Here is a 20869-nt window from a genome sequence, read left to right on the forward strand (position 1 = left end):
ACTAATACCACCCTGGTAAATTACTCCACTACAAGTAAAAGTTCTGCATCCAAATCTTACTGAAGTAAAAGTAGAAAAGTATCAGCATTGAAATATACTTAAAGTATGAAAAGTAAAAGTACTCAGGTTATGCAGAATGGACCCACTATAATTGTTTTATATATTCTAAATATATTATTACATTATTTGTATTGGTGATTTAATGTGTGGTTGTGGGAGTGGGTGCACATGTGTGAGTAAGTAAGTGTATATGTGGTGAATATGGAATAGCTTGTCTACCTGCACTCTTCAATTAATTTGTAATCGATTTTTGTTTGATTTTTCTGTGTTTTTTGTTGTTGTTGTTGTTTTTAACCGTAATTATGTGTATTGTGAAGCACATTGAGTCTGCCTTGTGCATGAAATGCGCTCTATAAATAAAGTTGAATTGAATTGAATTGAATTGAATTGAATTGAATTAATGTATGCAGTGTTTTAATTTTGTAAAGATTGGGCTCATTTAATTACTTAATATACTGTTAAAAGATCACTTTACATTGATCATATATATCATGTTAAATCTCGACCTGAAAAGTAACTAAAGCTGGCAGCTAAATCCTAGAGTAAAAAGTACAATATTTGCCTAAAAATGTAGTGGAGTAGAAGTAAAAAGTTACATAAAATGGAAATACTCAAGTAAAGTACAAGTACTTAAGTACAGTACTTGAGTAAATGTACTTAGTTACATTCCACCACTGCCTACAAGTATAAAAAAAACTCATGACTCATGCAAAACAAGCTTGACTAAAGCTGCAAGGGTGGTGGTGAAAACAAGCCAAGGGACTTTTCTCAGGAATAGAACTGCACATGGCAGAGTCTTGCTGGGTAGAAAATGTGTTTGAAGTCTCTTGAGGTCACAGAGCATGTCCAGTCCTCTGAGCTACTGCCAGCTCTCTCTCTCTCTTTGTATCTATGTGGCATAAGTGACATCTGGTGCAGAAAATGATCTCATTCAAGCTTTTTGTGCATCTTTGACATTTACAAGCAGCTCAGCAAATATGTGAGCAAAAATAGAAAGTTCACCGTTGATCTGCGTTCACACAAAAGCTTCTGAACAGAAATTACTTTGCTGATAAAACTGAATATAACAAAGTATGCATGCACAGCTCCATTTCACACCCACTTTGTGAACCTGCCTTCCTAAACATTTAATCCAAATGGCTATAATTTAATGGTTTGATTCTGCAAACTGTCTTTTTAATTTAGAATTTCCTGTTTAATTTCCTGCCTCAAAAAAGCCCAGAACATTATTAAGGACACACACCATCCCGGTCACTCACTGTTTGAACTGTTTGAACTGTTCAACCTCTGTTGAACACAAGGACTAACAGACTCAAACACAGCTTTTATCCAATTGTAATAACCACGCTCAATACTGGAAAAAAACGATAATATTGCACTGCATTCACATTGATGGCTCAACACACCTGACCAAAAAAAGACACAAAATGACCAAAAAAGACACAAAATGACAAAAAAAAGACACAAAATGACCCAAAAAAGACACAAATTGACCAAAAAGACACAAAATGACCAAAAAAGACACAAAATGACAAAAAAAAGACACAAAATGATCAGAAAAGACACAACATGACCCAAAAAAGACACAAAATGACCAAAAAAAAGACACAAAATGTCCCAAAAAAGGAAACAAAAAGACCAAAAAAGACACAAATTGACCACAAAATGACCAAAAAAAAAGACACAAAATGACCAAAAAAAGACACAAAATGACAAAAAAAAGACACAAAATGATCAGAAAAGACACAACATGACCCAAAAAAGACACAAAATGACCAAAAAAAGACACAAAATGTCCCCAAAAAGGAAACAAAAAGACCAAAAAAGACACAAATTGACCACAAAAAGACCAAAAAAAAGACACAAAATGACCAAAAAAAGACACAAAATGACCAAAAAAGACACAAAATGACCAAAAAAAGACACAAAATGACCAAAAAAGACACAAAATGACCAAAAATACATATAATAATATATTGCACTGCATTCACATTGATGGCTCAACACACTTGAGATATGTTCTGTACTGTTGTTTGTCTTGACTGTGTGTTTATGCTGTTTGTTTGTTTTTTTTTCCTGTGTGACTATGCATGTATGTCTGGGTGTGTTTATGTGTTTGTCTAAACTAGGTATTTTGAATTGTACATATTTCTCTTTTTATATTCATATTTTTATAGACTCTTAAATGTTGCACTTACTGGAGAGCACTTTGAATTTCGTTGTACATGTGACAATGACAAATAAAGACCTATTCTATTCTAACTGTTGTGGGTTATTTTATTGCTTTCACATCATTCAACCCATTTTAACGTATTTCCTCACCTGCTGGCAGATCGTCTTCAAAACATACTTTGCATAAACATCCAAGCTGGCCGTTTCAATGGAGACATTGCGGCCCTCAGATATGTCGTCGAGGCCGGCAGGGTGTGAAAGTCCTGAGCCTCGAAGCTCAGCATCTCCTAAAACAACACAAAAGACCAGCAGCATCCATCAGTGACATCATGATCCAGCACTTTAACAGTATTAAAACAGAGTTATAATTTTGATTTCTTATTGTACATCTTTTATTTGAATTTATATATTGTATATAATTTTTTAAAAATGTATTTATGTATTTATTATTATTTTATTTTTACATTTTTACATTTATTTTAGTAGAATTACATTTAAAGTTCAAGTAAATCCACTGTTTTAACCCTCAGGGCCCACTTTAATTTACTATCCTTTTGAGCCCTTTGGGCTGAAAATGTCCACCTCCAAAAAAATGCTATAAAAACTTTACAGATTCATATTTTTTTTTACTTTTTTCTGCATAAACCTCTTAAACAACTTCTGCCCTGCTCAAAACTACCAAACATTTTGCCATCAAACTGGCATTTAAAGGGTTAAAATTCTCAAAATCTTTGAATGTTTGGTAGTTTTGAGCAGGGCAGAAGTTGTTTTAGAGGTTTATGCAGAAAAAAGTAGAAAAAAATATTAATCTGTAAGGTTTTTATAGCATTTTTTGGGAGGTGGACATTTTCAGCCCGAAAGGGCTCGAAAGGGTAGTAAGCTTGTACACAGTGTATTATAGAGCCATTAGAAAAAATTCAATTAGAATTTCAAAATATATCAAGAAAGAAACCCTTCTTCCAAAAATCATGTCATTTGCAGTATCACAGCCAAAATTATTGCCAAAAATAAAGTGGAAAATTTTCTGAAATGGCTGAAAATGTCCTTAGTGGGCCCTGAGGGTTAAGTTAATTTAATGCATGATATTATTTAAAATCCCTGAGTATGTGATCTCAATATTGACCAAAATATTTGTGATAATGTTTTCCGCCGTAACCAATCAGCTGTAAAATGATAATAATACATCAAATGCATTGAAATGAAAGCACTGCAAAGACTCTTACCCAGCATAAAGACAGCTTTGAGGACAGCAAATACAGCTCCAACAACAATGCTGTTCTGAGAAGCAGCGAGAAGGTGACGATCACAAGACGACCGGATACCGACTGAGGGTTTTTCTGCAGAATCAAAACAACAGTGATAAGAGTTAAGAGATAAAAAGTCAGGTAATGGGGTAGAAACAGAAATGTGTTGAAACAAAGGTAAAAGGTAAAAGGTTGTGTTTACTACCTGACTTAACGCCATCTTGGGGGACAGGGTTACGCTGTGGGGTCTTGAAAAGGTGCAGCAGAATCCTGCAGGTGAGTCTGGCTCCCGGCTCAGAGTCTTGCTCACTGCAGGCTGAAAGGTTCGGACACATAATGCATTGGTTAGTTTCTTCACATCACATTTTTGGATATGCTATACATCAGGGATTCCCAAAGTGTGGTGCGTGGACCCCTGGGGGTGCGTGAGCTGCTGCTCGGGGGTGCGCGAGATGAAAAATGTAATGGCGGTCTGATAATGACACAATTACATTTTTTTTCCCCACACAATAAAGACGTGTTATTAATTAATTAATAAATACAGGCTATTCAATTTTGTGTCATTTTTTGTTAATTTTTGCATCTATTTTGTGGTTGTTTGGTCATTTTTACAGTATTTTTGGTCAATTTGTGTCCATTTTGATAATTTTGTGTCATCTTTGGTCATTTTTGCTTGTTTTTGATCTTATAATGAAGTGTAGAAGAGGTTATCTTCTTGTTCTTGTATCATTTTTCCAGCCTGTGTTATGATGACGGGGGTTGTGTTCACTCCACGCTCATTTAAATTTGCTGCAATTTTTGTTCAACGCAGCTCAAAATATTATAACATTTTCCCAACTGATCTGCTTTCTGCCTCTGATCCTGAGCCTGTCATCATCCTCCACCTTTAATATGGCTATAAAAAATCGTATTGCATTTTGTTTTTTTTTAAGGTGTGGAGGATTTGGGGTGCGTCAACCCGGTTGGGACATAGAAGGGGGTGCACGGCTAAAAACGTTTGGGAACCACTGATATACATCAAGGTAACACATCAAAATTCAAATCTTGTCCTAAATAGACTTTTCGTCGGTCAGGATGAAGTGGAATTTTCATAGAGCTGTTGTCGTGAAAGAGGGCGAGAGAACAAAGCGTTTACCACAAGTGAGAGCTGTTGGCATTTGGCATGTGTAGTTGTGTTATAAAATGAGCCAAATCCAACCAAACAGCATGGCTGAATGGGGCTTTGTCTCCAAGCTGGGAGAAAAAAAGATTAACAGCGGGGAGAGGGAGGCACTTCCCTGGCAAGAGCACAAAACGCACCGAGGCTTCATGGATCCAGATCAAATACGCCGCGTTAACTCTCCTCTCTGATAGAAGTAATGCATTATACAGTCTGGTGTTCCTTCCTACAAACCAAGATGCACTGCTCATTCAATAACAGAATGGCTGATGGCTGGAAGATTATATATTAATGTTTGGAGGACGCTGGTGAAACTGTATCACAGACAGAAACTAAAACTAAAGTTAAGGTTTTAGTGGACAAAGTTTTATAAAAGGCAAAGTTTAAAAACCAAAGGTACGGGTGTCCAGGGTCCACTTGGAGAGATAAAGTAGTTCAACTGATTGGACTAAATACAAATTATGATTTGATAATAAAATATCATTAAGTGACTAATGGTTGAAACCGATATAAGTGGTATTGAGAAATGGCAAAAAAAGCAAAACTTAATGTAAAAAGGATTGAAAGTAGAGATGCACCGAATATTTGGTAACCGAATACATTCGGCTGAATATTGCAAAAAAAGCCACATTCGGTATTCGATGGAATGAGATAAAAACAAGGCCGAGTATATATATTAAATATTAGCGGCGTGTTTTACTGACGCAAGCAAACAACGTGCAGTGACGCGGTAAACTTAAACAAAGATGTCAGCAGTGTGGAAGTATTTAAAAGTTACGGAGATGGAAAAAATTATTTTAATTCAAATTCAAATGTCAGAATATTAAATAAACATTTCTTTTGTTTGAAAATCATGTCTAAAATGTATTTTATTTACGCAATATTTTTTTTTAAATAATGAAAAACTTAACAACCACATTCGGAATTCAGCCAAGCGTTTGCCAAAAATTTGCTATTTGGTGCATCCCTAATTAAAAGTTTAGAAACTGTTAAAAAGTCCGGCTTCTGTCACTCCAACTGAATACAAAAATTGACTAAAATTACCTAAATCAATACTATGACGATGTTGGGATAATATACACTTTTATAACATAATATTGTGTTTTTATAACACACTTTGGAACATTAAAAGGTCTGTCTTTAAAGGGGCACATCAGACAAAAAACATTGGGAAACACTTGTTTACAGGATGATCTGATAACCCTTCTTCATTTTGCATATCAGACTGTTTGTCTATAAACATAATATAATAATCCTTACCTGCATTGAGGAGGGAAGGAATGGCTACACAGCGAACCAGGTCTTCTAGCAGGAGGCATTGTCTAGCAATGAGAATGGCTACAAAGGTGGCCAGGGAATCATGGAAGGACAAATCGCTAACCTGAAAGACGTGAGAACATTAAATGAGTTACAAAATGAATTGAAAACATAGCAAAGACTTGACATGGGAAGAAATAATAATAATAATAATAATAATTCCAACTCTACCTATAGATACTCAACTAGCTTAAGGAAGGACATTTTATTGCTTCTGAAATTAGCACAAAAACAGTTTTCAGTTGTGATAAAATAATGCACAGGTGTGTTAGGTGTTTCAATAATCAATTAGCCTTTTAACACTATAAACGTGGATTAATATAATGTGCCACTAGAACACAGGATTGATAGTTGCTGACAATCTACAGTACAGGCCAAAAGTTTGGACACACCTTCTCATTCAATGCGTTTCCTTTATTTTCATGACTATTGACATTGTAAATTCATCAAAACTATTAATGAACACATATGGAATTACGTACTTAACAAAAAAGTGTGAAATAACTGAAAACATGTCTTATATTCTAGTAAGCAAAGGGTGGTTACTTTGAGGAATCTAAAATACAAGACATGTTTTCAGTTATTTCACACTTTTTTTGTTAAGAACATAATTCCATATGTGTTTATTCATAGTTTTGATGCCTTCAGTGAGAATCTACAATGTAAATAGTCATGAAAATAAAGAAAAACGCATTGAATGAGAAGGCGTGTCCAAACTTTTGGCCTGTACTGTATAATTTTTTTAATAAGAAAATCAGCCATTTCCAGCTTTAATAGTTATTTTACCACTTTAACAATGTCTAGACTGTATGACTGAATTTTTTTGCTTCCCTTTCAAAAATAAGGACATTTCTAAGTGACCCCAAACTTACATATCATTGAAAATGAGTCACAAAAATAAAACAGAACTGATATTAAAGTAGTGTTTACAAGTCAAAGTTTACAAGTCAAAGTCATAGTTTAAAGGGAATAAGTGCAATGGTTTCTATGACAGCTCAGTGCTTAAGAGTTATTTACATTTACATTTAATCATTTAGCAGACGCTTTTATCCAAATCGACTTACAGGAAGAGTAAAAGCAAACAATCAAGGTATAGTGCAATAAGAGCTATTAGTGCATCAATAAGTGCTCGTGACAATTCTTTGAGGAGTAGAATTATGGTGTGGTCTTGGAGAGAAGATGCTCTCTGAAGAGCTGGGTCTTCAGGAGTTTTTTTTAAAGGAAACGTTTCAAAAGGAAAGTTACGAAACCACAACTTACATCGACGTTACACAGCAAATCATTGAAACCACAGTTTCCATTGTTGGAGGAGCAGCAGAGAGCCTTGAGGATGCCGAGCCACTCGGCACTCAGCGAACGACAATACGCCGTCAACTCTGCACACAGGATCCCGATGTCGTTCACCCTGAAAGGCACATGGCATGATATGAAAGGACAGTCCAACCGAGAGCAGAAAACGTGACAAAGCGCTTTGAGCCACACAACAACAGTGACACACACCTCTCAGGGTCTCTGTGGTCCACACACACATCCATGAGCACGTTGCAGACGAAGCTGTAGCGGTTGGCGGGGCTGTCGTTGAGGATCTTGCCCACCATCGAGTGGTTGAAGTTGTGGGCCGAGGGGTTGGCGATGGCCTCCATCATGAACACGGGATCCCAAAGCATGTTGGAGTCTGAAGGGTCGATGTTGCAGTAGATGGAGTTTTTCACTTTGGAGCAAAACTCGCTGAGAAGAAAAACAAACGAAATAATAAAGGAGTTACACGACCGGTCAAAAGTTTAAGAAAACACACACTTTTCCAGAATTTAATTGAAAATTATGCAGTTTAATGTCTCGGTTTACTCTGAAATTAATGCACATTTGCAAAATTTAAAATTCTTTATTGAGCATGATTGTTTTGAAAGTAAAAAAAAGATTCAAAATCACATTTTATGTTGGACTAAAGGACTTAAAAAAGACACAAAATGACAAAAAAAGACACAAAATGACAAAAAAAAGACACCAAAAGACGCAAAATGACTAAAAAAAGACACAAAATGACTAAAAAAAGACACAAACTGACTTACAAAGACATGAAAAGAATCCAAAATTGGACAAAATAGCCCAAGACTCCATAGAGTTAAGTTGTTAACCCATTTCTTGTTCCCTGAAAAAGGCCTACTTGTATAATTCTGAAATGTACATTATTTTTCAGTTTTGGTTAAGCTTACCTTTTTTTATTTACCTCTGGCAGTTCACCACTTACCTTTGGACCCTTTCAAGCTGTTCATTTGACTTGAACTGCTTGAATTTCAATAAAAAACTGGAAAAATTGGGGTGTTCTAAAACTTTTGACCAGTAGTGTATGTTGAAACTGGAAAGACGCAACTATTTATTTATTTTTTGTATTTATTTTTAATTCATTCTTCTTTTCGAACCAAAAAAATAATAATAAACAACATAAACTACAACAGCGTAGGCTAGATGCATATACATATTCATACACATACTCACATAGACACCATTAAACAGATGTACATAAACATATAAACATTTACACAGTATATAAAGCCCTATACATATACATGCATCTGCACCATTTAAGTAATAAGATAGAAATAAGAACCAGTTAACTTAATATTCAATCCGCATTTCCTTATATCATTTTGGTTCAACACTTCAAAAATAAGAAAGTTGTATCTCTATATATAGCCACTTAATGTCAAATAAATATGTATTATTATTATTATTATAACTATAAATTGCATAAACAAAATAATTAGGGTGATTGTTGATTAACTGTTCACGATTGAGGCATCCTGTACAGTTAATCCATTTTCATGATTGATAGAAGCAACTAAAAGTAGGGATGCAATGATTAATTGGCAGAACATCCATTGTATTTTTGAAGTTTATTGAAAATATTCTTCTCTTTAAGTTGATAGTATTTACTATTTTTCAAAAGGAGGTTACATTAAAGGTTGTTTCATGACATAATTTTTGCTCATAGTTTAAAAAAGGCGGAAAAAAATACAACAAAAACAAAATCAGCAACAAAAATGTTGGTATAAGCCCAGAATTTAACAAAAGTGCATCCTTAATCAATAATAATGATAATGTCCTGAAATGTTGGAAGTCTGTTTAAGTATGATTCCCTATTTAACACATTTCCGTCTCTAAAAAAAGACATTTTTCCTTGAGGTATTAGTCTAAAAGGGACTCTGAAGCGGTCGACTGCGTGAACATTTTTGTCCATTATTAACGTACTGATCATTACTGTGCATGCAATCAAAAACTTTCATTCTCAAATACAACACAAGGACGTATTCCTACCTGAAGATCTCGCCAAACTTGTTCTTGAGGTGACTGCAGGAGGTGTAGAGATCGTACAGGTAGGCCAGGATGCAGCGCTCCGCGGAGGAACAGTCTGCCGGGTTCACGCCTGACTTCACCACGACGCGCAACCTGACAACACATTTATATGGATTTATTGATTTTATTTGACATTTAGTTAAAATACATGACGTAAAACAAACATGCATCCCAAAGAAACATCAAGGATAGAAACACAATAAAGACTTTTTTCCATTGTGGTCCTTATACACAGCAACTTCTTCAGACACATGCTTTAAAAGGAAAAGTCACACATTTTGGTTTATTCGCCTTCTTGCTGAGAGTTCCACTGCAAAAAAGCCAACTTGTATTTTTTGGCCTAAAACAGTGATTTAATTTGGTAAAACTTGGAAATATAAATTATTGACATTTATGGCAATAATGTAAGTTAGCACAACAAAGGAAGCCAGTTGTCTGCTCAAAAACAAGTTGGTGAGTTGTTGTTACTTATATCTTTAAGTTGGGGTTCACAACAAGGGACAATAGTTCTGCTAACTCTTTTTTCTTTGTTGTGAAATTCGGTCATTAGCGAAAGCTAGCAGCTAGCTGATGCTAGCGGCTAACTGATGCTAGTGGCTAACTGATGCTAGCGGCGCTGCTTGTTACAGCTACAAGAGTAGCCATTAGCGTATCAATGCTAACTCAAAATTGTGGTCACAACATTAGCTGACATTTCATAGCGGCGTTACAATCGTGCCAGAGAAATTCAGAGTTGAGCAAACTCAAAAACAAAACTTAAAATATTTAGTTTAATTGTCCAACTTAAAATTTTATCGAAGTTTGTTGCCTTGAAATTTTGAGTTCACCCATCTTTTATTTTTTTGCAGTGTAGATGACAAGACTGACACCACTTGTGTCTGTGCACTACATATGGAGCTACAGACAGCAGCCAGCTAACTTAGCTTAGCATTTTTTTTTATATTTAATTACATTTACTTTTATTAGAGCCTTTATATGAGCTTTCTTTATCTTTTAACACTTTGGGCATTGAGCTAGTGCTTTAATACAAAATGAGTTTCAAGCACAACAGCAGAATCAGCTTGAATTACCAGCAATTGGTGGTAAGTGTCCTGTCAGCCCTCCTGTGACAATAAAAATCCTCATTAAAGATGGTAGAATGAGGCTCAGAGAAAGCAAACCACCAACAATTCTATAATTTGCTGTTACAGCTGAAAACATCCTATTTACTACTTTAATTAGAAGTTTAATTCATTTCTCTACGCTGGTGAACACGCCTTTCAGGTTGGAATTCAATCTCGGTAAAAACTACAAAGTGATAAACCCTCTCTTGAGTTCTTGACTCCACTCATCTGGTTCTGTTTTTTTTTTTTGTTTGTTTCTGTTTCAATAACTATACTAGTATTAGTCAGGGCTATACATGTATGTAGCAAACTATCTTTATTTAATTTACTAGTATTATCATTTGAGTTGATGTTGCTCTTGTCATCAATGTTATCACCCCATGATAAGGTTCTGTTTGCAGAAGAAAACATGGATGAAGGAAGGTTTACATGGGGCAGATAAACTCACTATTATTAAGGCTGTTATTATGATTTTCGAATTATCATTATTATCTTTATTTTATTTTTTTCTGATTTTCAAGTTGCCTATCAATCTAGGTATAAGTATGTCTTTGTAAGAGTATTGTGATAGAGTTTAAATGCTTTTGCAAGGATGTGATTTTGATTTTATTTTTATTTTTTAAAACCATTTCTTTCTTTTTATGTTTTGATGGAAAGACTTGACATGTTTACAAGATGTAGAGCAACATGTATGTGCTGTTTTGTTTTTCTTCAACTAAAAAGTTTAATAACAAAAAAAAACAAACTACAAAGCCAAAGCCTACCAGGCTCAGAGTTTGGCCACCATTTAAAAAACATAAGCGTGTGTTTATAAAAAACGACAGAAGCTTGAGATTTTGAGGTGTCAAACTATTTTCAAACGTCAAACATACCCGTCAAACACTTGTGCCGTCTGCTCCGGGTTGAGGATGAGGCAGGAGTGGTACCTCCTCAGCACAGCTACGATACACAGACACAGGCTGATCGTGTAGCTTCCCACCAGGCTGGACGACTTCAGCAGCAGCTCGGCTTCCACCAGAGTCAACTCATTCAGAAGCTACAAACACACACAGTCAATGGAGTTAAATCAGTGCTGATGAAAAGAGATGTATGCTTTTTCACGTCATCAGTGATTAAAAGGAAAAAATGCCTCCTTTTACATGGATCATGTCAATGGTCAGTGTAGTTGATCAAAGCAGTGTGTGTGCTACAGGCTTGGAATTTCGTCATTTTAGGGGCAAGGCCATTTGGCCTTCCTGTTCACACTTATTTTAAGGGCACAAAGGCCACATGACAGGGCATAAAGGCCGTTTGGTTAAATTACGCTGGTTTTACCTTTCAGATTAATACCTTAACATTCTCATTCACCAAGAAACATTAAAGCACAATATATTAAATATATTAGAAAGGACCTTTTTGGAAAATGACAAATGAACCTGTTTTGAAAAGATGGCAAATGCATATATTTTGAAAAGATGGCAAAATGAATCTCCTGCCTGAGTTCATCTAAGAGTAAGGAAAGAGAAATGCCTCCTCCTGCCATAAAAAGGAACCTGCTGAGGTGAAATTTACATCAGCTAAATGTGGAGCCCTTGTCCCTGAGGTAGGGAAGACGTTAGCGCTATCCCACCTAGCTAGCTATCGCTAGTTTTCATGACGCAAAAATGTAACGTTAACAAGTCGACTTTAAATAGGCAAATACAATGGTAATTACCTATCAATAGTACTTTCTATAAAAACGTAAATGTTAAGTTCTGTCAAATACTACCACATACTTCAGTCACAACATATCAAAACAGCTTGTCCCGCTAGCTTACCTGTGCTGCATCAACACAGATGTGTTGAGCCATGGCCGTAGTGGCCGTGGTGAAATTCCCACCCTGGTGTGTGCTACAGTGTATTGACGAAGAAAACTGAGTGTGGAGCTGCAGAATCTGTTGCTCCTTCTGCATCTACTGTTGTCATTCTGTTGCAGCAATCCTTTATATACCAGGGCCCCTATCATATATGTCCTTTAGAATAATTTGACATAGCCTTTTTTTACACTTATACACTATAATCTTTTGTGAAAAGACAACATGAGGGAAATGCACCAGGGGCACGGCACATTTACAATGGCAAATATTTTGTTGGATTTTGTGTCCTCTGATGCCAACAGAAACAGAATTATTCTGCTGCAATAAATGTGAGAGTGGGTAGTTTTTGATGGATTTTGAGGAAAACTTAAAAGCAAAGCAAAACTAGCAGGTCAGATGACCACAGAGTGAGTCATTTTGTCACTATTTGTTAAGTTGCAAGAGTGTTTGTTAAGAGTGAATTTAGGTTGTGCTTTTATTGTGAAAGGTAGAAAAGGGAGAGTTTTTGCCATTTGGTTCTTACTGGCTCAAACTTTAGACCCTCCCCCATGTTTTTATTTTAATACTTGCACAAGTATAGATGCAACTTCTAACCTATGGCTACACTTGTTTTGGTCATCATTTTGTACTGCCACCAAGGTAATATAGCACACAGTGAGGAATTTATTGCTTCAGTTGACTACATTTGCCTTCAGCGCTGACTGGACATGCACAAAAAGGTGGTGAATTTTCCTTTTAAGTCTCCCATACCTGGATAGCAAAGTCTATGAGGCCACTAATGTTGAGGGAGTACTCCATCAGGTCAAAGATGAACTGAATGTGCTGGACGAGAGGCAGGTGGTAAGACATCCCTAAGGCAAAGCTGGTGATCTGTTCCAGCACGTTTCTGGACACCTGCACACAAACAAAAACATCAGACATGATCATCAACATGCAAAAACAACAATATTTACAGCTTTGGTCCTTCTGACAATGGGCCACATCACAACAACTTGCAGAGCTCTGACACAGTCAGGCTACATTTAAAACCAACAGACATTCAAGCAGTGCCAAAATATTCAGTCAGCCACTGGAATTGTGTTGTTTCAGGGAGGAAAACAGGACAAATGGAGGCAAAAACAATCGAAAAGGGAATTCTAACCATTTAAATTTTCATCTTACAGCTGCAGAGACAAATATCTAGGCAACTGGTTACACAACATACTTTCCATTAACTAAATGAAATTCAAGTGTGTGCAGAATACAAATCAAATGATATTTTATGTTGAACAGGTTGAATAATAAAAGGTTTAAAGATCTGTCTTTTCAGAGAGCGAAATTTGGGGAAAATGCGTTAATTCACTTCCAGTTAGATGACACAACTATAATTGGAAAAGTTGTTTTTACATTAAAAAAAACCTACAAAATGACTAAACAAGGCATCTATTGTAAAATGTGCATTGTTCCAGGAAGAGTTGGACCTGGCTTTGGTGTTCACTTTCGTTGAATTAAAGCCATTTATTTATTTATTTCTAATAAACCAATGTTGTATTCTGTTGAAAATGAAAAGTAAAATAAACATTTTTTTAATGCAAATTAAGTTACACATGATTTTGTTTTCAACCACAGTGTTTCATATTGTTATTATTGACAGTATTGAATTTAGGATCAACTACATCCTGTTCCAACCTGCACTCCTGAGATATCTAAATACATTATGTTCTGCTGCATTTTTTAATTGACAGTCACCTGAGTGCATTATATATTCAAATTGTATTCAGACAGCTCACTAGAGGAATCAAAATATATTCAAATCACATTTACATTCAAATGAGTCACCTTGGGAGGTCTTCTGTTTTAGGCTGCTAAAGTTATTTGCATTAATAAACCCTGTTGCTAGTCCCTGAATAATTAACTTATTCCTACATACTGTGAAACATGAAATGCATGAAACGACATGAAAGAATTATGTTTCCCGCTCTAACCTGGGAGGTGACTTGGTGCTGGTCAAAGTGGGAGAGGTGCTGGAATTTAGAGAAGATATCTTCTGCAGTGGGAAAGGCCTCCGGCTTACTCCTCTTCCTCTTTTGTCCTTCCTCTCCTCCTGTATGGGGTGAAAGAGAGGAGAATAAAAATTGAGAGAGGGAGCAGTGACTCATAACTGGTCAGCGGTATTTTTTCCAGTCTGCCAAACAGGCCAGCCGTGAAATCGAGTTAGACCAACGGTCTGTTATCTTATTTCCAGCGTCCTTCGATTTGAGACGTCAGTTGCTGTGAAGGCACTTTAAAAAAAAAAAAAAAAAGAAAATGGTTCTTTTCATTTAAGAGGAACATCATTCTGAGCTGAAGGTCATCGTCTGCTCACAGGGATGCGATAAGGTGACACAAAACACTCCAATCTATGCAATTATATCTCTGGAAACCTTAAATCACCTTAATAAGGTCGTATGTTTCTGAGATAAAGTGGCTGCGAACAGATGAGGGCTGTTAGCATAGAAATTGAGTGGAAAGAAGATTGAGTGATGCAGGCCCCAGAGGGGTCAACAAAGAAGAGGGAAAAAAGCCTGTTCTCTTAAGAAGGGCAGAGGAAAGGGAGTACAAACTAAATGTATTCAAAGAGGGAGAGTTATTAGGATGATAACAGCTGGAATGGCCACAGTGAGAGAGCCTGCATGTGAATTATGTTTTACAAACATCTAAGCATGATAAAGCTCTTGCGTCTGGTAAAACATTATCTTTTTCTTGTGATTTTTCTGCAAAGAGGTGCAGGAGAGAAAAAAATCCAGTCAATAAACTGAGGGACACATATCAAAACCTCAATTTCAGTGACAACATTTTTATCATTAAATGTGAAAAATAGGTGAAATGCAACTGAGACGTAATCTGAAATGGCAGTTTGCTGCCAGAGAAACCGTAAAAAATATAAGTAAATAGGAAAGGCAGGACATTGAGCTATCAGTCAGAAGCTGATAAAACTGAGGAGCACCGTTACCTGTTTCTGCTGTGCTTTTGCGGTTCAGCACCTTCAAGATGTCTTTGGTAATTTTCTTGATGGTGTGTCGCGCCTCATCTCTCAGTTTGCCCACGCCGTAGAGGACCACTAACCGCTGGTTGCACTCGTGGCTGGCGCTCTCCTCCTTCAGAGACAAAGAGACAAAAAAAATCCTCATAAATTTGCCGCATTTGAAAACCTGAGCAGCACAGCAAGGCAAACACTTGATTTGACAAGGTTAGAGGACTAAATTCAACAAAACTGTTAAACAACAAAAACAGACATTTGCTTTTGAATTTAGGTTCTGTTTTTTTAGCTGCAACCAGAAAACACACAAACATTTATACAGCAAAATATTTAAATATTAGCCTTATCCTAAGATAATTTTGTATGATTTCACAGAAATGCAACTGATTATATGTAGTAGGGATGCACCCAATTGCATTTAAATTATCCATTAGTTTCTTATTTAATCAATCTCATTGTTTCCATGAAATGTTTCAAAAGCCCATGGTCGTGTCTTAAAATTGTTTTTTTTGTTGTTGTTGTTTTTTTATTGTTATTTGCACTTAAAAAACATACAATTGTTAGGAAATAACAGTACAAGAAACAGTAAAAGAAAATGCAGGAAAGATCAAAAAGCCCAAAGGGCTTATACACGACCCTCCCTCTTAAACCTATAAGTAACTATACTTTACTTAAATTACATAGCTAGATGAAAATAAAAAATACAAACAAAATTTCTATATTAATTTTCTATATTTTTTTATATATTAATATTCAGAACCTTTTTATATATTTTGGAAAAATCCATGGAATATTTTGTCACTACTGCAGAATATGGATAAAATCTAGATGATATAGGATTATACAAGATTTGGATTAAAGACATTATTTGACATTAAGGAATATTTCTTATTCTACAAAATGCCAGTCTCAGAAATGTTTGATAGTGACAGATTTGGTGTCCAATTTTACCTTATTTTTTCTTTAAAAAAAAAAAGTGATTTGGTATCAAAAATGTTTCCCTTTAAAAAAAATTCTGCAAGGATTGCAATTTGAAAATTCAGCAGTTTTCAGCTTCTGGCTATTTGATTTGATTTGATAAATCTTTATTGTCCCCGAGGGGCAATTTGTTCTGCATTCAGTAGTTAAAAATGTCACACAACAAACAAATAATCATAATAAATACAAAACACAGAACATCAAAACATTAAAGCATTAAAACGCATATGGGAGACATCATGGAATATAATAATTTACATTGCTTAAGAAAGACAAAGCTACTACCCTAGTTTGTTTAGGAAGCCAACAGCTGAGGGAACAAATGATTTTAGATATCTGTTTGTTTTGGCCCTCTTCCTGTAAATATACACTACCGGTCAAAAGTTTTAGAACACCCCAATTTTTCCAGTTTGTTATTGAAATTCAAGCAGTTCAAGTCAAATGAACAGCTTGAAAGGGTCCAAAGGTAAGTGGTGAACTGCCAGAGGTAAATAAAAAAAGGTAAGCTTAACCAAAACTGAAAAATAATGTACATTTCAGAATTATACAAGTAGGCCTTTTTCAGGGAACAAGAAATGGGTTAACAACTTAACTCTATGGAGTCTTGGGCTATTTTGTCCATTTTTGAATTATTTTCATGTCTTTGTAAGTCATTTTGTGTCTTTTTTTGGTCATTTTGTGTATTTTTTTGTCATTTTGTGTCTTTTTATCTATTGAGTCTTGCCATTTTTGAATTCTTTTCATGTCTTTGTAAGTCATTTTGTGTCATTTTGTGTCTTTTTTTTAGTCATTTGGTGTCTTTTTTGTAATTTTGTGTCTTTTTTTGGTCATTTTGTGTCTTTTTTTAGTCCTTTAGTCCAACATAAAATGTGATTTTGAATCTTTTTTTTACTTTCAAAACACTATCATGCTCGATAAAGAATTTTAAATGTTGCAAATGTGCATTAATTTCAGAGTACACTGAGACATTAAACTGCTTCGTTTTCAATTAAATTCTGGAAAAGTTTGTGTGTTCTAAAACTTTTGACCAGTAGTGTATCTCCTTCCTAGTGGCAGGAGTGGAAACTCTGCATGTAGAGGCTGTAGGAGGTTTGACAGTATGGCCTTTGCCCTCCTCGTGGCTCTGACTTGGTAAATATTGCCAAATATGTGTTCCAGGTCAAGGCCAATGATCTTTTGACATAACAGAACATGATAAATGTTGTTGTTAGTGTGGCTCCGTCTAGTTTTACTTGAAACGCACACTTCAATTATGGAGCGTGAGGATGTAGTTGACGCGTGTCTTAAGCCGAAAAAATCCCACAGTTTCTTTCTTATGGTTTATTGAAAACCTTTCGTTTGAGCATTACAAACAATAAACTGCAGCAATCCAAAAATACTAATAATTATGAGCACGGTCAAAAACTAGTGTGCTCTCCTCGTCTCCATAATCCTAATTAAAACAAAGTAAGCAATTATGACGTTACACACATCTCAGCCAATAAGAAGAGTGCAATTCCTACGAACCAATAGGCATTCTTACAACTTCAATAAAGAACTATGAAATACAAATCTGAATTATTTATCAGCTTGTACAAAATGGCTCTAACTGTTGTGATTTTGGTGATTTTTTAAATAGAAAACATGGCTCTCAAATCCACCAGCAGCTTGTGGCGTTCAGAGGGTTAAATGCAAAGCTGAGAGTGGTCTTACCTGAGGAATAGGGAAGTGAGTGGCATACTGGATGTGGCGAGGCTGCTCATACAGCTGAGGAAAGGCGGGGTCCATGCCCTTGTCCTTTAGACCGGCCTTGCTGTCCTGCTCTGGAGCTGGCTTCTCGGGAGACGGGCTCCCCTTAGACTCACAGTGCATCGGAGGAGAGAACATCTGCAACGGAGAAGAAATGACTTCATGTAATGCAGGGGTGTCAAACTCAAATACACAGTGGGCCAAAATTTAAAACTTGGACAAAGTCGCGGGCCAACATTGATATTTATTGAAAAAATTGTCCTAAACAAGTTAAAACGAAATGGAACAAGCAAAGCTTGATATAACTTAATATTGCAAACATGCAAAATCGAATATCAAATAAAACAAACAAACACATCAATGGCATTCATTTCTTAAATAAAATTGAAATAAAAATCGTATGTCCCTTTATTTTATATGCGGCCTTCTTTAAATTTAAATTTAACAGTAATCTTTTTCCACAGGCTAACAATAAATGTAAGAATAAAATAACAATAATAAACCAAATGACTAATAATAATATCCTTCAATGAATGTGCAGCCATTCAAGCCTTGGACTAGCAAGAAAAAGTGCATAAAGACAACTTTAATTGTCTAATAATTGTTTAATATGGCCCTAAAAGAATATCACGATATTTCAGGCTATTTTTGCGATAACGATATTCTTGACGATATTACGAAATACTTAAAAAGATATAGAAAATATGATTTTTTAGTCTGTATGAATAAATAAAAATCTAAAATGTAGTGTGAAGTGCAAATCTCAACAGTTGCCAAATACAAAAAAAATGACTCTTGACTCTTGAGTATGAGCAAATAATAAAAATAACCATTTAGGGGTTCCGGGGGCATATTTTAATGACATTTTGTAAAGGAGAATAAAGATTCTTGTATGTTTTATTTAAGGCATCTTATTTTGACAGACTTCTTGTAAATTGTGTGGTGGATTCTGTTAACACACTGTGCTCTTATTTTGAAAGCTGCATGTGTTTAGCGACAGAGAGTAAGTAGCTTTTTGTGATTAAAACAACTTTAATTGTTAGTTAATATTAACCTTACGCCACTACATCAAGAAGTAGGAATGTTGCCAATATCATGATATGCATTTTTTTTTAACCATAAACAAAAATATACCGATATTATCGTGAACAATACGATATGGCACACCCCTACACTGATCTACTGTGTTCAAGCCAAAACACCAGCAGAGAATTCTGGGATTTGTAGTATTATTTGCGCTGTATAATACCGGCGGGCCAGCTCTAGTTGTCATTTGGTATTTCCTCGCGGGCCAAATATAATTATACTGCGGGCCAAATTTGGCCCACGGGCCAGAGTTTGACACTTCTGATGTAATGGTATTGAAAAACAACATCACTTTTTTCTGAACAGTATTTATAAATGCATAATGGAAGGAGGAAATGGGGAGAGGGACGTCTGGAATGCCCTGCTTAACCTGCTGCCCCCGCGACCCGGCCCCAGGTAAGCAGAAGAAAATGGATGGATGGATGGAAATGTAAAATACTGAGTGTTGTGTGTACCTCGTCAAAATTAGCACTGGAGTTGTGATCTATTTCCATGGACTCCGACAGACCGGTATCCTGTTGAGAAAGCAATAACCTCGAGTTACCCTTTTACATCACGCTGTTACTTTGTACTGTTTACACAAATGACTCATCGCTCTCCACAACAGCAACAACAGATGCCTCCAACATGCCTCCATCTTGACACTGCTGCCTGCGTCCTGCTCCTTGCGCTCTGATTCATCGGAGGGCTCGTCGCTGGGGGAGCGCGGGCGCGGCAGGTGGGAGTCAGAAGCCAGGTCGCCGCGGGAAATGAGCGTGCACATGTAGATGTTGTGGGAAAAGACGTCGTGACGGATGAGCTCACAGAAGAGCAAGACCAGGTTGGAGAACTCCACTCGCTCGCTCTCATTCCCGGGCTCCGCTGCACAGGGGAAAAGGGGATTTGAATAATTAAACACCAGGTTTCCCCTCGCCAAATCATTTATATCATGAATATGCACTGAGTAATGAAATAAGAGGCAAAGATAAAAGGTTATAAAGTTCCTTCAATATCAGCTCAACATCAAGAATGACACATTTGAGAATCACAGCAGCGGGAAGTGAAGGGGAAAGACTCACTCAGCGTGGGAGCCTGAGTGTCCAGGAATTGTAGCAGAACATCCTGAAAGACCGGCAGCGTGGCGGCGGAGAGCGAGCCGGATGACACGGAGCCTTTCTCATCCACCACCTCCGACTCACCACACCTCTGCAAACAAACACACACCAGTCAGACAGTTTTTCAAAGCTAAGGCCCCGTTCACATGATGACGGTCTGAACAGAAGACGCAAAAGTGGCGTTGCGTCTTCACTTTTTATTCCTCGTTTAGACGAGCGTTTTCAGGAGGAAATCTGCTGCATACGGTGACGCAAAAGTGTGTGAAATTGGATTGTATGCAGCCAGGCGGCATCACTTAAAGCCATAAGAGCATCTTTGGGCATGCAGAAGTTTTCACGCCACACATTTTCATCAGCTACTCCTTCCACAAAGTTCTCCACCATCACTAGATCTCCCAGGTCTCGTTCACAGCCGTCTGGCTCCTCCCACCAATCGCTGCATCCAGAATGTGATGGAGGTAATTCCAGATCCTTCTCTGTTCACTAATAATATCTGTACATATCCTGGACATTTGGTGGAAAGACTCCTGTAAGTTTATTAGAGCTGCCAGAGCAGCTTGAAGGTCCCACCATGGAAATAATCCCACGTTTGTTTATTTCCTGTCCTGGAGCATGTATGTGACGTAAACACATACGTGACGTGAGCAGATCAGATCAGAGTTTTGTGTCTTGTCAGTGTAGACGACACGCTACGGAGGAGCGGATTACACTTTTTCACTTTGGAGGGTGGTTTCAGATTTT

General features: G+C 36.5%; 1 protein-coding gene across 3 annotated transcripts in view; it reads right to left on the bottom strand.

Moving 5' to 3' along the window:
* The window catches only part of med12 (mediator complex subunit 12), a 56389-nt gene that overhangs the window by 19057 nt on the left and 16463 nt on the right, over positions 1 to 20869 (bottom strand). For all 3 annotated transcript variants that reach the window (XM_059346147.1, XM_059346146.1, XM_059346148.1), the window contains exons 12-26: positions 20093 to 20219; positions 19666 to 19895; positions 19490 to 19549; positions 17913 to 18086; positions 15216 to 15360; positions 14209 to 14327; positions 12995 to 13138; positions 11282 to 11445; positions 9268 to 9399; positions 7453 to 7680; positions 7213 to 7357; positions 5896 to 6016; positions 3682 to 3792; positions 3456 to 3569; positions 2383 to 2519 (exon numbers count right to left, since the gene is read on the bottom strand). In XM_059346147.1, coding sequence (XP_059202130.1) covers positions 2383 to 2519; positions 3456 to 3569; positions 3682 to 3792; positions 5896 to 6016; positions 7213 to 7357; positions 7453 to 7680; positions 9268 to 9399; positions 11282 to 11445; positions 12995 to 13138; positions 14209 to 14327; positions 15216 to 15360; positions 17913 to 18086; positions 19490 to 19549; positions 19666 to 19895; positions 20093 to 20219 — 2151 coding nt within the window. The remainder of the gene's footprint in view (positions 1 to 2382; positions 2520 to 3455; positions 3570 to 3681; positions 3793 to 5895; positions 6017 to 7212; positions 7358 to 7452; positions 7681 to 9267; positions 9400 to 11281; positions 11446 to 12994; positions 13139 to 14208; positions 14328 to 15215; positions 15361 to 17912; positions 18087 to 19489; positions 19550 to 19665; positions 19896 to 20092; positions 20220 to 20869) is intronic.

This window comes from Centropristis striata, chromosome 12 (assembly GCF_030273125.1).
Source record: "Centropristis striata isolate RG_2023a ecotype Rhode Island chromosome 12, C.striata_1.0, whole genome shotgun sequence".
Lineage (NCBI taxonomy): Eukaryota > Metazoa > Chordata > Actinopteri > Perciformes > Serranidae > Centropristis > Centropristis striata.